General features: G+C 49.7%; 1 protein-coding gene across 3 annotated transcripts in view; it reads left to right on the top strand.

Annotated features, from left to right (window-relative positions):
* Positions 1-7864: 7864 nt before the first annotated feature.
* Positions 7865-10936, top strand: part of ECE2 (endothelin converting enzyme 2) — a 43556-nt gene continuing 40484 nt past the window's right edge. The window contains exons 1-2 of one of the 3 annotated variants that reach the window (XM_081007930.1): positions 8178-8347; positions 8453-8544. Coding sequence is in view for 2 of the 3 variants with exons in the window: in XM_081007928.1 (XP_080864054.1) it covers positions 8120-8152 (33 nt within the window). In the remaining variant the exon portion in view is untranslated. Of the gene's footprint in view, positions 8153-8177; positions 8348-8452; positions 8545-10936 lie in introns of those variants that run through there. The other 2 variants (XM_081007928.1, XM_081007929.1) reach the window with 2 other exon arrangements.

Raw genomic sequence — 10936 nt, 5'->3', positions numbered from 1 at the left:
GTAGGCACTGCCACACTAAGCAGCTGAGTGCTTACAAATGTGGAATGGGTATTATGTGTCACCTATAGTAGTGCCAATTTCGCCAATCGAAGAAGTTGAGAGGGCACATGTGGGGTAAGGCAATCTCGTGGGGAACCTGGCCCCAAACTGTTAATGAATGAAACAGTAAATCACACACAGCTTTAAAGCCCATACTTTGTTTAATTGTAGCCAAAGGACTACAGTGATGATGTCAATCCCAGTATCCTGTTACCTCCAGAGGGCAGTCAGGTGCACCTGGAAAGCCCACAGGTGACTGGTATCCAGAGACTGATTCCTGTAGGTAGCATACAGCCAGGACTGGCCCAAGACATTTTGGCACCTGAGGCAGATCCCAAAATGGCATCCCCCTCCCCACCAGGGAAGATGGGGTGAGAGAAGATTTACTTCAGGAATAAGGGGGGGGGGGGAGAAAGATTGACAACAGGATTTGCTGCCCCTGTAGATCCTGCTGCTTGAGGCAGTAACCTCACCTTGTCTCATGGGTGAGCCCACCCTGCATACAGCTATCACAAAGCCATGGATATGTTCCGAGCTGTATGTTATAGCTGTACAGGGCCAGCCCTACCGTTAGCCAGAAAGCAGCACCTGCCACAAGTGGCAAATGCTTTGGGGTGGGGGCAGCATCGACCCCCAGAGTGTTCCTCCTAAAACAGAGCCGTTATTGAAGTGTCTGGGAACCACTGTACATGAGAAGCTACTGGTGTGCGTTGACGTCCCACTTTGGACAGCCAAGTTTAATTTTCCCACAGAAACTTTTCAGGAAAATCTGGGTGGTGCACGAAGACATGGTGGAAATAAGCAAGAGGCATTATCAGAGTTCAGTGACACATTTCAGGCAGGCAAAAGCAAAGCAGATTCCCCAAGGCTACTCCCCAAGAATCCCAGGATTCACCTTCTATATATTCAAGTTCAAATCTCCCTGCCTGCTTTATAATCACTCTGTGTCCACCATCCTATGACTCTTTGACCCCAAACTCCTGCTTTCTGGGGCTGGTTTCCCCAAGTTCCTCCCTTGCAAGCCCTTACTTTTGACTTGGCTTCCCAAGACACTGTTACATAGCACTGGCATCCTTTTTCTGCTGCTGGCTCAGCTGTTTGGCTCTGCTGCACTTATTAATTGGCTGTCACCCCAGCCTTGGCAGCTTGTATTGATGGACTCATGAAATAGATCTGGCAAACGCTTACTTTCCTGGCCTTGATCCGACAAAGGCCATTCACATCTTCTCCTTGACCGCTCCATTGTTAATCGTCCTGGTGCCTTTAAATGCTCCAAGGCAGGATCCTGTAGGCCAGGTCTGTTGGACCTGTGGCCCCCCAGGCGTTGTTGGAATACAACTCCCATCAGCCCTGAGTCCCATTGGCCATACCAGCTGAGGATGATGGAGCAACATCTGGAGGGCCAGAGGTTCCCTAGCCCTGGTCTATAACCAGCACCAGGAGTCAGAATGCTTTCTATGGCCTTGGTTAGGGGTGGGGGAGGTAATATATTCCATACGGGCTCTGATAGCAAATTTTTATCAGGAAAGAGGCTTATTTATTAAACCAGGGCTGGTGCACCTATGGCCCTCCAGATTTTCATCTCCTAGTTCCCCTAATTATTTACCATGCTGGCTGGGGGTGGCAGCGTCTGAAGCCCACTAACATCTGCAGGGCAAAACTAGCATTTTGCATGCCAGAGTGGTACATACAAGTGATTATGTCAGTGAAAATTCTAGACTAGGACTTTCTATGTGCACGAGGTTTTATATACTGCAGAGCATTAAAATATGCAACTCCTCCCCCCCCCCCCATGGCATAGCTCAGTAAAATCTGAATTATATGTGTATAATTTAATAAACATCCTACCTACTGGTTTGCCAAAAAAAGAAAAGCATTTCTAAAGCCTAATGCCTGTACTTTTCCACATATACCTCCCCAGTCCCCTGCTTCTATAATTTCACTACCATTTTGCCTCAGAGTACCTTCCACGGTCATGTTCTCTACCACTCAATCCTGGTTTGCTGATCCAACACACATTTACTGGAACATCAAGAAAGTAGCATTAACATTTCAGTCCCTATCAATGCTTGTTTAAAATTAAGACTCACTGTTTAAGACTGCAGCCTAAGAATGAAGAATTTAAGAAGGAGTGTCTTTTGACACTATTTCATGTTGAGGCAGTAAAATGCAGGCTTCCTCAGTTCAATAACTCTTCTGAGCATCCAAAGCTTCCTTGCTTCTGCTACAGCCGCAGGTACTGAACACTTTTAAAAATTAAAGGTTATAACAATAGCTGGATTATGTTGTTCTGCTTAGTATTTGCCACTGTTGCTTCAGGCCCTCCAAGTGTCCCTATTTTCCAGTGATGTCCCTGATTTAGAGAAGCGATCCCGGTTTCTGATTTGATCCCAGAATGTCCCGCTTTTCCTTAGGACGTCCCTATTTTCATTGGATAAATGTTGGAGGGTATGAAGTTATCCAACCCGCAAGCCGTCTGAAGGCAATTCTGCATAGGAAAGGTTTTTTTAAAAAGAAAGTTTAATGTTTGGTTATGTTTATATATATGTTGGAAGCTGCTCAGAGTGGCTGGGGCAACCAAGTAAGATGTGTTGGGTATGAATAGTAAAATTATCATTATGGAATGGGACGTCCCTATCAGATAAATGTTGGAGGATATGCTGCTTTATTCATCTCAAATAACACGAGTAGCTGAGTTGAGAGCGGTAAAGCAAAAACTGCAGTAAAATTTCAGACATGTCCTGTGGCACTTTAAAATTAAGGGTTGCATTCTGCTTGCCTGATGGAACAATCTCCCGTCTTCTTCCCCCTGCATGCTGTTCAGGGACTTATCTTGTCTCTCCAGAGCAGTTTTGGCGAGGGGGGAAGTCTTGTCTCACTAGCAGACATCATTCCACTGACATCTGCTAGTGTGGTTATTTACGTTTGTGTAGTCTGCTTTGAATTATGGTGCTGGAAGAGAGTCCCATGGACTGCAAGAAGATCAAACCTATCCATTCTTAAGGAAATCAGCCCTGAGTGCTCACTGGAAGGACAGATCGTGAAGCTGAGGCTCCAATACTTTGGCCACCTCATGAGAAGAGAAGACTCCCTGGAAAAGACCCTGATGTTGGGAAAGATTGAGGGCACAAGGAGAAGAGGACGATAGAGGACAAGATGGTTGGACAGTGTTCTTGAAGCTACTAACATGACTCTGACCAAGCTGCGGGAGGCAGTGGAAGACAGGAGTGCCTGGCGTGCTCTGGTCCATGGGGTCACAAAGAGTCGGACATGACTAAACGACTAAACAACAACAACAAAAGTCTGCAAGAGCCTTTTGCCTCAATAAATCTGGAGGGCTTTGAGGTGCCACGGGAGTTATTTGCCGTGTATGGTATATTCTGTTCCACTAGAAGCTTTCCCATGTTCTTGGCTCAGCTATTTTATGTGTCCTCAACGATGCTCTGCTCTACAACACAATCTGCTTCTGTTTACCCGCAGCTCCACCAGATGGCACTCATCAAGCTTCCCAGCAGATGACAGGCAAAAAATGCTGCAGCTCAAACCTCCCTCCCAGCTATTATTTACATCTGGGCTACAGCCTGAGTCACACAACCATTTTAAAGAGGGGGACAGTTGTCAGCTAGAATTATTGATGTTTTGTTGGTGCTTTTATGGCCCTCTCGTTGATTTTATTACTCTTGTATGTTGGTACTCTGCCTTGCTATATATTTATGGAAGTGCAGATTATAAATTTGTAAATAAATGGTGCACTTAAATTTTTCCCTTCCTCCCCTCGGGGTGTGACAAGGCTGCCAGCAACTACTTCAGCCCGTGCCCATTTTGATTTTTTTAAAAAAGTGCAGCCACATTCCATTGCAGCACTCATGCCCAGAAGTCACAACCTTGTGACTTCTCTGGTCATCATCGGTGTCGTGATCCTAAAGTCCAGCAGCGAACAGGACACTAAGCTGAGAATACAGTGTCATCAGCTAAGGAGTCAAACTATGTTCTTGCTTATCAGAGGCCACTGAACCCAAGGCTGGCCGGCAGAAACCCACTGAACCAGAGACCACAACACCAGAGTCCATAAAACCAAATCAGGATAAACATGTGTGTCTTCCCTTGGAAATGCTTCCCAAAGTACCTTGCTAGCCCAACAGTGTAGGAAGCATCCAGTTCAGGAGCCCATGGAGTGCAGGAGAGGTGGAATAGAAGCAGAGTGTCACAGACTGGTTGGGCGCAGAAGAATGTTGGGGAGAACTGGCTGGGGATCCCCCAAGGGAAGAAGGCTCAGAGCCCAGGGAGTGGTGGTAGGTGATCATGAGTGGTCAGAGGGAGAAGACTGGGAGGAGAAGGTGTCAGAAGCTGAAAAGGAAACAGGGCTTAGTTAGCGGGAGGAGTCTGTGTCAGAGAGAAGTCCAGAATCAGAGGCATAAGGTGACACAGGGAGGAGGAAGGCCAAGAGGCAGAGACGACTCCAGCTGGTGAAGAGGCGCGGGTGTCTCCCCCTCCTACGGTGACAAGCTCCCCTCCCTCCTGGTCTCCCAGAAACAGAAGAGGTATGAAGAGAGTGGAGAAGTTGGCTTCACTCAGGCACAGTCTCAGATTGCTTGGGGAAAACCCTGAAGAGGCAGGGACTTAGGCAGCTGTGGGGAGGTGGGGACCTTTAGTCTTCGCATGTGTTTCATGGGGGCAAGACCTGCCAGAGAAGAGCTGTTGTGCTCAGTAGGCCTGGCACTCCTGTGTAGATCCTATTTAAGCTAATAAAGAGCTGATGCCAACTTTCTCAGTGTGGTTTCCTGCTGGCTCCCTCCTGTCACAGAGGCTGCAGCTCAGTGATACAGCCTATGCTTTGCATGCAGAAGGTCCCAGGTTCAACCTCCAGCATTGTCAGGTAGGGCTGGGAGAAACTGCTGCCTGAAACTCTGGACAGCCTCTGCCAGTCATTGAAGGTAATGGTCTGATTTGCTCTAAGGCAGCTTCCTGTGTTCTTATGCAGAGGCTCAAAAGACTTCAGTTCATTTCCAAGCCTTGTCAAAAGCAAGTTGCTCACTAGGAACTCTCCTTGGTGCTGAGCAACAGGCTTGCCTTGTCCTGTGGACACCGGAGCAGATTTTGGAAGCATTTCTTAAGTCTGCCCAAGCTCTGAGGTTAGGTGGGAGGTGACGGGAGAAAGGGCTTTTTCACTTGTCCCACCCCACACATTTGGAATGCCCCTCCTAGAGAGACGTTCCTGGGGCTAAGTCAGTTGGCTGAACTTTCAGCATCATGCATAGAGACTTCGTTCTTATTTGCCTAGGCCTTGTTTGTTAAATTTATTGAACAGACTAGCATTCTGCATTTTAGGAAAGTAGCTTCACAAAGCAGCTGTTATACAATCTGAACAACAGCCAATAACCAAAATAAAAGTACACTGTTAAAGCTTACAGAAGCACCCCAATCCTTTAAAAAATAATGCCTACTAGCTGAGCCTCTCAGAAGCTTGATATCCCTGACCCAGGACTCCAGGCAAGCTGTTAATTTTGCAGGAGGAAAAGTGGGTACAGGATACACAAACAGTGAACTACTAGGAATGAGATGATGGTGAAGAGATCATTGTGCACCTGACAGAGTGGTCCCTAGTCCACACTAGCTTCTGCTAAAATCAACCAGGACCTCTCCATATGGCATTTATATTGTGCATTCATGACTATTTGTGCACATGATGGTATTGGGAAGGTTATACACAATCCCACTTTCAGTACTGTTTGCAACGTTTTGGGGTGGTCATTCTGCTTTGCTTGCAATCAGCACATCTCCCAAAGCTTCCTACTGAAGTCCTGGGAGAGGAATTACCGGGACAGTTGTGTACCAGGCACTCTGAGAGCTGTGCATGGAGTGTGCCAGAAGGGGTGTGGCAAGGCCACACGCTGGAAAAAAGAGCAGCAGGGTAAACCAGCAACTATTAAGTGTGTCAGAGAGAGGTCCCAGGAAGGGAAAGGTTAGAGGGGAAGGAGTGGAGATTGGCAGAATTGCTAGTGAGAGGCTCCCAGAAGCAGAGACATAAATACAGAGGAAAGCAGACAAGGAAAGAGAGAAAGGAGGAAGACAGAGCAGGAAGGCCAAGAGGAATTGGCAAGCGTTTCCCCAGAGGAGCCATAAAAGGCAAGGTAGATGAAAGGAAGGGGTTTGAGAAACTTCCTTAGCAGGAGAGCTGCTGTTAGCAAGGACTCGGAACTTGTGTACAATAGTGTCTGCTGGAGACATTGTAAAATCTTGCTAAATATGAGAACTTGGGACTTTTTGCAAAGGATGTGATTTACCACCTAGCTGTGGTATCTCCCAAAGACCAGGTGGGCAGGGTGGAAGCAGCCTAAATCAACAAGCCCCAAAGCCTTTGGCTTAGTCAAAACCTCAGAAGATAAGAGACACCGTGACAGTCTGAGGATCCTTGGGACCTGAGGAGAAAGGCTTGGAGAAGTTCACTTCCTGCAACTTTTTACCCCTCAAAGGTTCCAGGTTGTGGTTGGTTTGTTGCTGTTCCGCTTTTGTTGTAGTGCAAGAGTGCCCCTCCATGTAGCAATAATGCATTGGGGAAGCATCACAGAACAAGTACTAAAGATTAATGGTGTGTGGTCCAGTCCAGTATAAGCCAAGCACTAAGGCAAAATTGTTGCCATCCGTCTGCCTTGAGAGACAATGGAAGAGTGCACCATTGGGGGTGAAGTCAAGCTGTTGGAGAGTTACAGCATCTGCTGTGGCTGTAGAGACCAAAAAATGCACAATTATATGTTGCAGAAAACACCCAGATGGGGGAGGGGAGAAACACCAGTCTAGATGGGCCTTTGGTCTCTAAGGCACCAAGAGTTTCAGTCTTGATTTTGCAGGTAAAGATTCCTACTGTTAAGAATCAGTCATGAACATCATGTGGCACACACATTAAACACAAAAGACGATGCATAGCTGCCCTGCACAAAATCACCCCAGGGCTGCAGTAATAGAATTGCAGGGCTGGAAGGAATCTAAAGGGCCATCTAGTTCAACCCCTGCAATGAAGGAATCACAGCTAAACAATCCAACAGAGAGCTCCTGTTTTTAATGTTTGAGTGGGAGCAGGAGCAGATTAGTGGGGTAGGAAAATAATGTCAATATATTTCACATCTGGCAACCAATGAGCCACTATAGCTGCTAGAGAGCCATGAAAATTGTGTCTCAGGCTTTTTAGACTCATCTACCCTTGTACTATCTGAAACCAAAGGGGCGCATAAGTTGCCAGGTGTGAAAAAAAATTCCAGCTTTCCTACTCTAATAGATGAAGAGCAAGTGCAGAAAGTCTTCTCCCTGTTAAAAAGAAACTCTTCCTAGGCTCAGGCTGTACATGAGGTAAATTGCCATACCAGGCTGCTTGCAAGGGGTTGTTCCTTCCAGCTGGGCATCCCTAGAACCAGAGCTCACCATTCCACCCCCGAACGCTCCCAAGTGTTCTGTGCTGGTTGGCTATTTTGGCTTGTTGGTTTGGGGTTGTTGGGTTTGTTTGTTTTTTGCTTCCATGAAGATTAGCAACTTGGGGAAGGGTTTGTTCCGAAAGCTCTGCGGTGGAGTCGGTCTCATTCCCAAAAAGAGCTCTGGAAGCCTGGCGGTCAACTCACCGCCTGGGTGTGCCCGTGCGTAAAGATGGAGAGATGAGGGAGCGCGCCGGAGCAACTCCGCTCGCCTACCCACTCGGTCCTCGCGACAGAGCCCGCGCTCGCTGACCTTCTCTGCCGCCGGCGGCACTGCAAGGCCCGGCGTCTGCCTTGCGCTGGGAGGAGCTGAGCGCGCTGCTTGCGCTGTGGGCCCGACGGCTGCTGCTGCTGCGATGGTCGGCTCGCCATAGCAACTCTCCGCGTGCGCTCACTGCGCGCCTCCTCTCCTCGTGGCGCGCTGGGCAGGGAGGGACTGAAGGGCCCGGCCCGCCCAACGGTCGCTCGCATCCCCCCTGGTGGAGCAGCTGGGCATGGCCCACGAGGCGGAGGACCCCGCCGTTCCTATTCCAGCTCCTGGCCGGCTCGCCCGTGGCTGGGTCCGGCGCTAGGAGGCGGCGGCGCCCGCCGGGTCCCTCCGCGTCCCCATCGCCAGCATGAACGTAGCGCTCCAGGATCTTGGCAGCAACGTAAGTAGTGGCGACAGCTACCGCCTTGTCTTTGCTGCTTTCGGGGAAAGGAGAGCTGGGTCCTCGCCTCGCCGCTCCCGGGTGGGCGGACTTGTTTTCCTGGAGGGCCGGGCGGGGCAAGCAGGAAGCCCCGCGACGCCGCCGGCCCGCGCGTAATCGCCCCTCGCCACCTGCGCTCCCCAGGCGAAGATGCAAGTAAGCCCCGCGGGAGGGCGGTGGTGATGGTGGGTGGGGGCGAGGAAGGGAGGGCGAAGGGGTGAGAGATGGAGAAATGAACCACCCTCAACTTTCCCCCCTCAGCCCCGCACTCCGCCTCCACCTTTTTAGCAAGGGGAACCTCCATCACCTTCTTCTGTAACGGCGCACACAGAGAGACACTTTTCATTCTGGAGGTGGGTGCCAGAGGTGGGCGTTGAGTGGTTGTTTCCCATGCCCCCACCCCGGTCCGATCCTGGCTCTGCCACTTAATATCTACCGATCCTGCCAGGTTTGGTCGAAGGAAAAACCCTACGAAGGGATAAGGCAGGGGGTCCGATTCGTTTTCTCATCTGAAGGCGAACCCGCCTTGTTTGCACATCGCCAATTCAAGAACAGAATCATCGCCGCCCTTAGAAATTCGCTCTTCTCCGAATTTTGCAATGCGGCCCTCCAGCCAAGTAGCATGTGCAAGAATGCAAATATTGTTGAAGATAACGTGCGTTATATTGGGGGGGGGGGTTGCTTTGTGCATGTTAGGAGAAATTGGAATTAAGATGCTGGTGGGTTTTCCAGGAGGCTGAAAAAATAACTATCACAGAGTGATGTGGGAATGTGGGGAACTGAACTTAAGAGTGGGAAAATGAGAAAGGGGGAGAAACCTAAACTGACAAATTCACACATGCCCTGCTCACAGGTAGAATGTGTGCAGAGGATTGGTGCCTGCGATGCTGTTTCTGTATGTAGCCTTGGATCCCCCCCCCCCCAAGCTGGCAGCTCAGCATCACAGGTTCTGCATCCAAGTAGCATCTTGATCTCTTCGTCAACATCTCATGGCCCACATCTCAAACAGCATGCTCTCCCCCCATGCACACACCCTTGCCCACGCCCAAATGTTAATCGCAGGCATGTCCTCCTCCCAAGCACAAATTGCCCTGGTGTTTGTGGCCAGGAGCTTCACAAACAGTCTTCTTTGTTGTTGTGTGCTTTGCCAGGGATGTGTGGGAATGGGGAAGGTATAGTGGTAGAGAATTAGGTGCGAGGAGGGTAGGTGGTAAGGAACGAGCTTTGTGGCATCAGGAATGTAAAATGTAATGCGTGTTCGAGCTCACTTGGCACCCATTAGAATAATAGAATTGCAGAGATGGAAGGAACCCCATGGGTCATCTAGCCCATCCCCCTGCAATGCAGGAATCTCAACTGGATCATACATGACAGGTGGCCCCATCCGACCTCTGCTTAAAAGCCTCCAGGGAAGGAGAGTCCACGACCTACCAAGGGAGTATTTGACTACTCTTGTATATTGTAGGAAATCCTGAAGTATCCCGTGTGTGTGTGTGAGAGATGGAGAGAGGATAATGAATGGGTGTGAGTGGGGATGGATGGATGAGTGTGTGTGTGTTCTATGTGAGAATGAATGTCCTGTTGTTACATGTGAGTGTTCATGTCTCTGTTTATATGAATTGGTGGGTGTTCCTGTGTATGAATGGGGATGTGTGTAGAATCATAGAAATCATGGAAATTATAGAGTTGGAAGGGACCATGAAGGGAATCCAGTCCAACCCCCTGCAATGCAGGGGTCTTTTGCCCAATGTGGGGCTCTAACCCACAGCCCTGAGATTAAGAGTCTCACATTCTACCGACTGAGCTATCCCTCTGTTTGTATGAGAGAGTGGATGGCCGCACCCACTTTCCACTGGCCCCAACCACCACTGTCATGTGACTCCCAGAAGGCTAGCCACAAGGAAATGCCCCACCCCACCCCAGTCCTAGAGTGTACAGTTGGCTCATGCAGTGGCCTGGCCTGGCCCTATGAGTCTTGCACGACACCCTATGCCAAGCGCTGCCAGTGTTCTGGAGCCCTTTAGCACATGTGCAAAAAGGTGAGACTGTCATGGGCACACACCCTGCAACCAGCACACGCCACAACAGGATGCTTCCAATCCCTGTTTCAGCTGTGGGGAGGGGATCCCTGTGGGCCTGGGCATTGGCAACCCGTGCCCTATGCTGTCTTGCAGCTCCTCACAGCAAAGGAAGGGTGGCAGCCGCAGGAGACCTGCCATGTTTCTAGAGAAGCTTGTCTGCCGTGATTCGCCTTCTGGTGGGTGAGCTTTGAAGGAAGCACAAGGTCCCTTGAAAGAACCCTGTTTGCTGAGGGTGGGGGGGACGACTGCTGGAAAACAACTGTTCTGTTGGGCAAACACAACACGCAAAAAGGGAAGATTGAGATCAGGTGTGGGAATTTGGAAGGAAAGCGAGAAGCTTAATTTTCATTGCCCTTTTACTGGCAAGGGAAGGAAGGAGTCGAAGAAATGCAAACCACAGGAGAAGGGGCAAGAGGGAGAGATGCAGCCTTGTCGAATGAGGGGGAGAATGGATCCTTCATTTCCACCCCACCAGGAGATGGGCATCCCTCAAGCTGGTTGAGTGGGTGGCAGGGTGGGGATGCCCATTTCCAACTGGCAACATATTGGCGAGGCATATGCTGAGATGCCAACGGTTCGCTGGAACCTTCCTTCGCCGACTCTTGTTTTCCTTTGCCTGCCAACTGTTTGTTCATCAGAAAACTGAGCGTGGCTCCTGATTCAG

The sequence above is a fragment of the Podarcis pityusensis genome (assembly GCF_964106645.2).
Source record: "Podarcis pityusensis genome assembly, chromosome: 5".
Classification (NCBI taxonomy): domain Eukaryota; kingdom Metazoa; phylum Chordata; class Lepidosauria; order Squamata; family Lacertidae; genus Podarcis; species Podarcis pityusensis.
The sequence above is the reverse complement of the archived record's forward strand: the minus strand, read 5'-3'. Positions and strand labels throughout refer to the sequence as shown.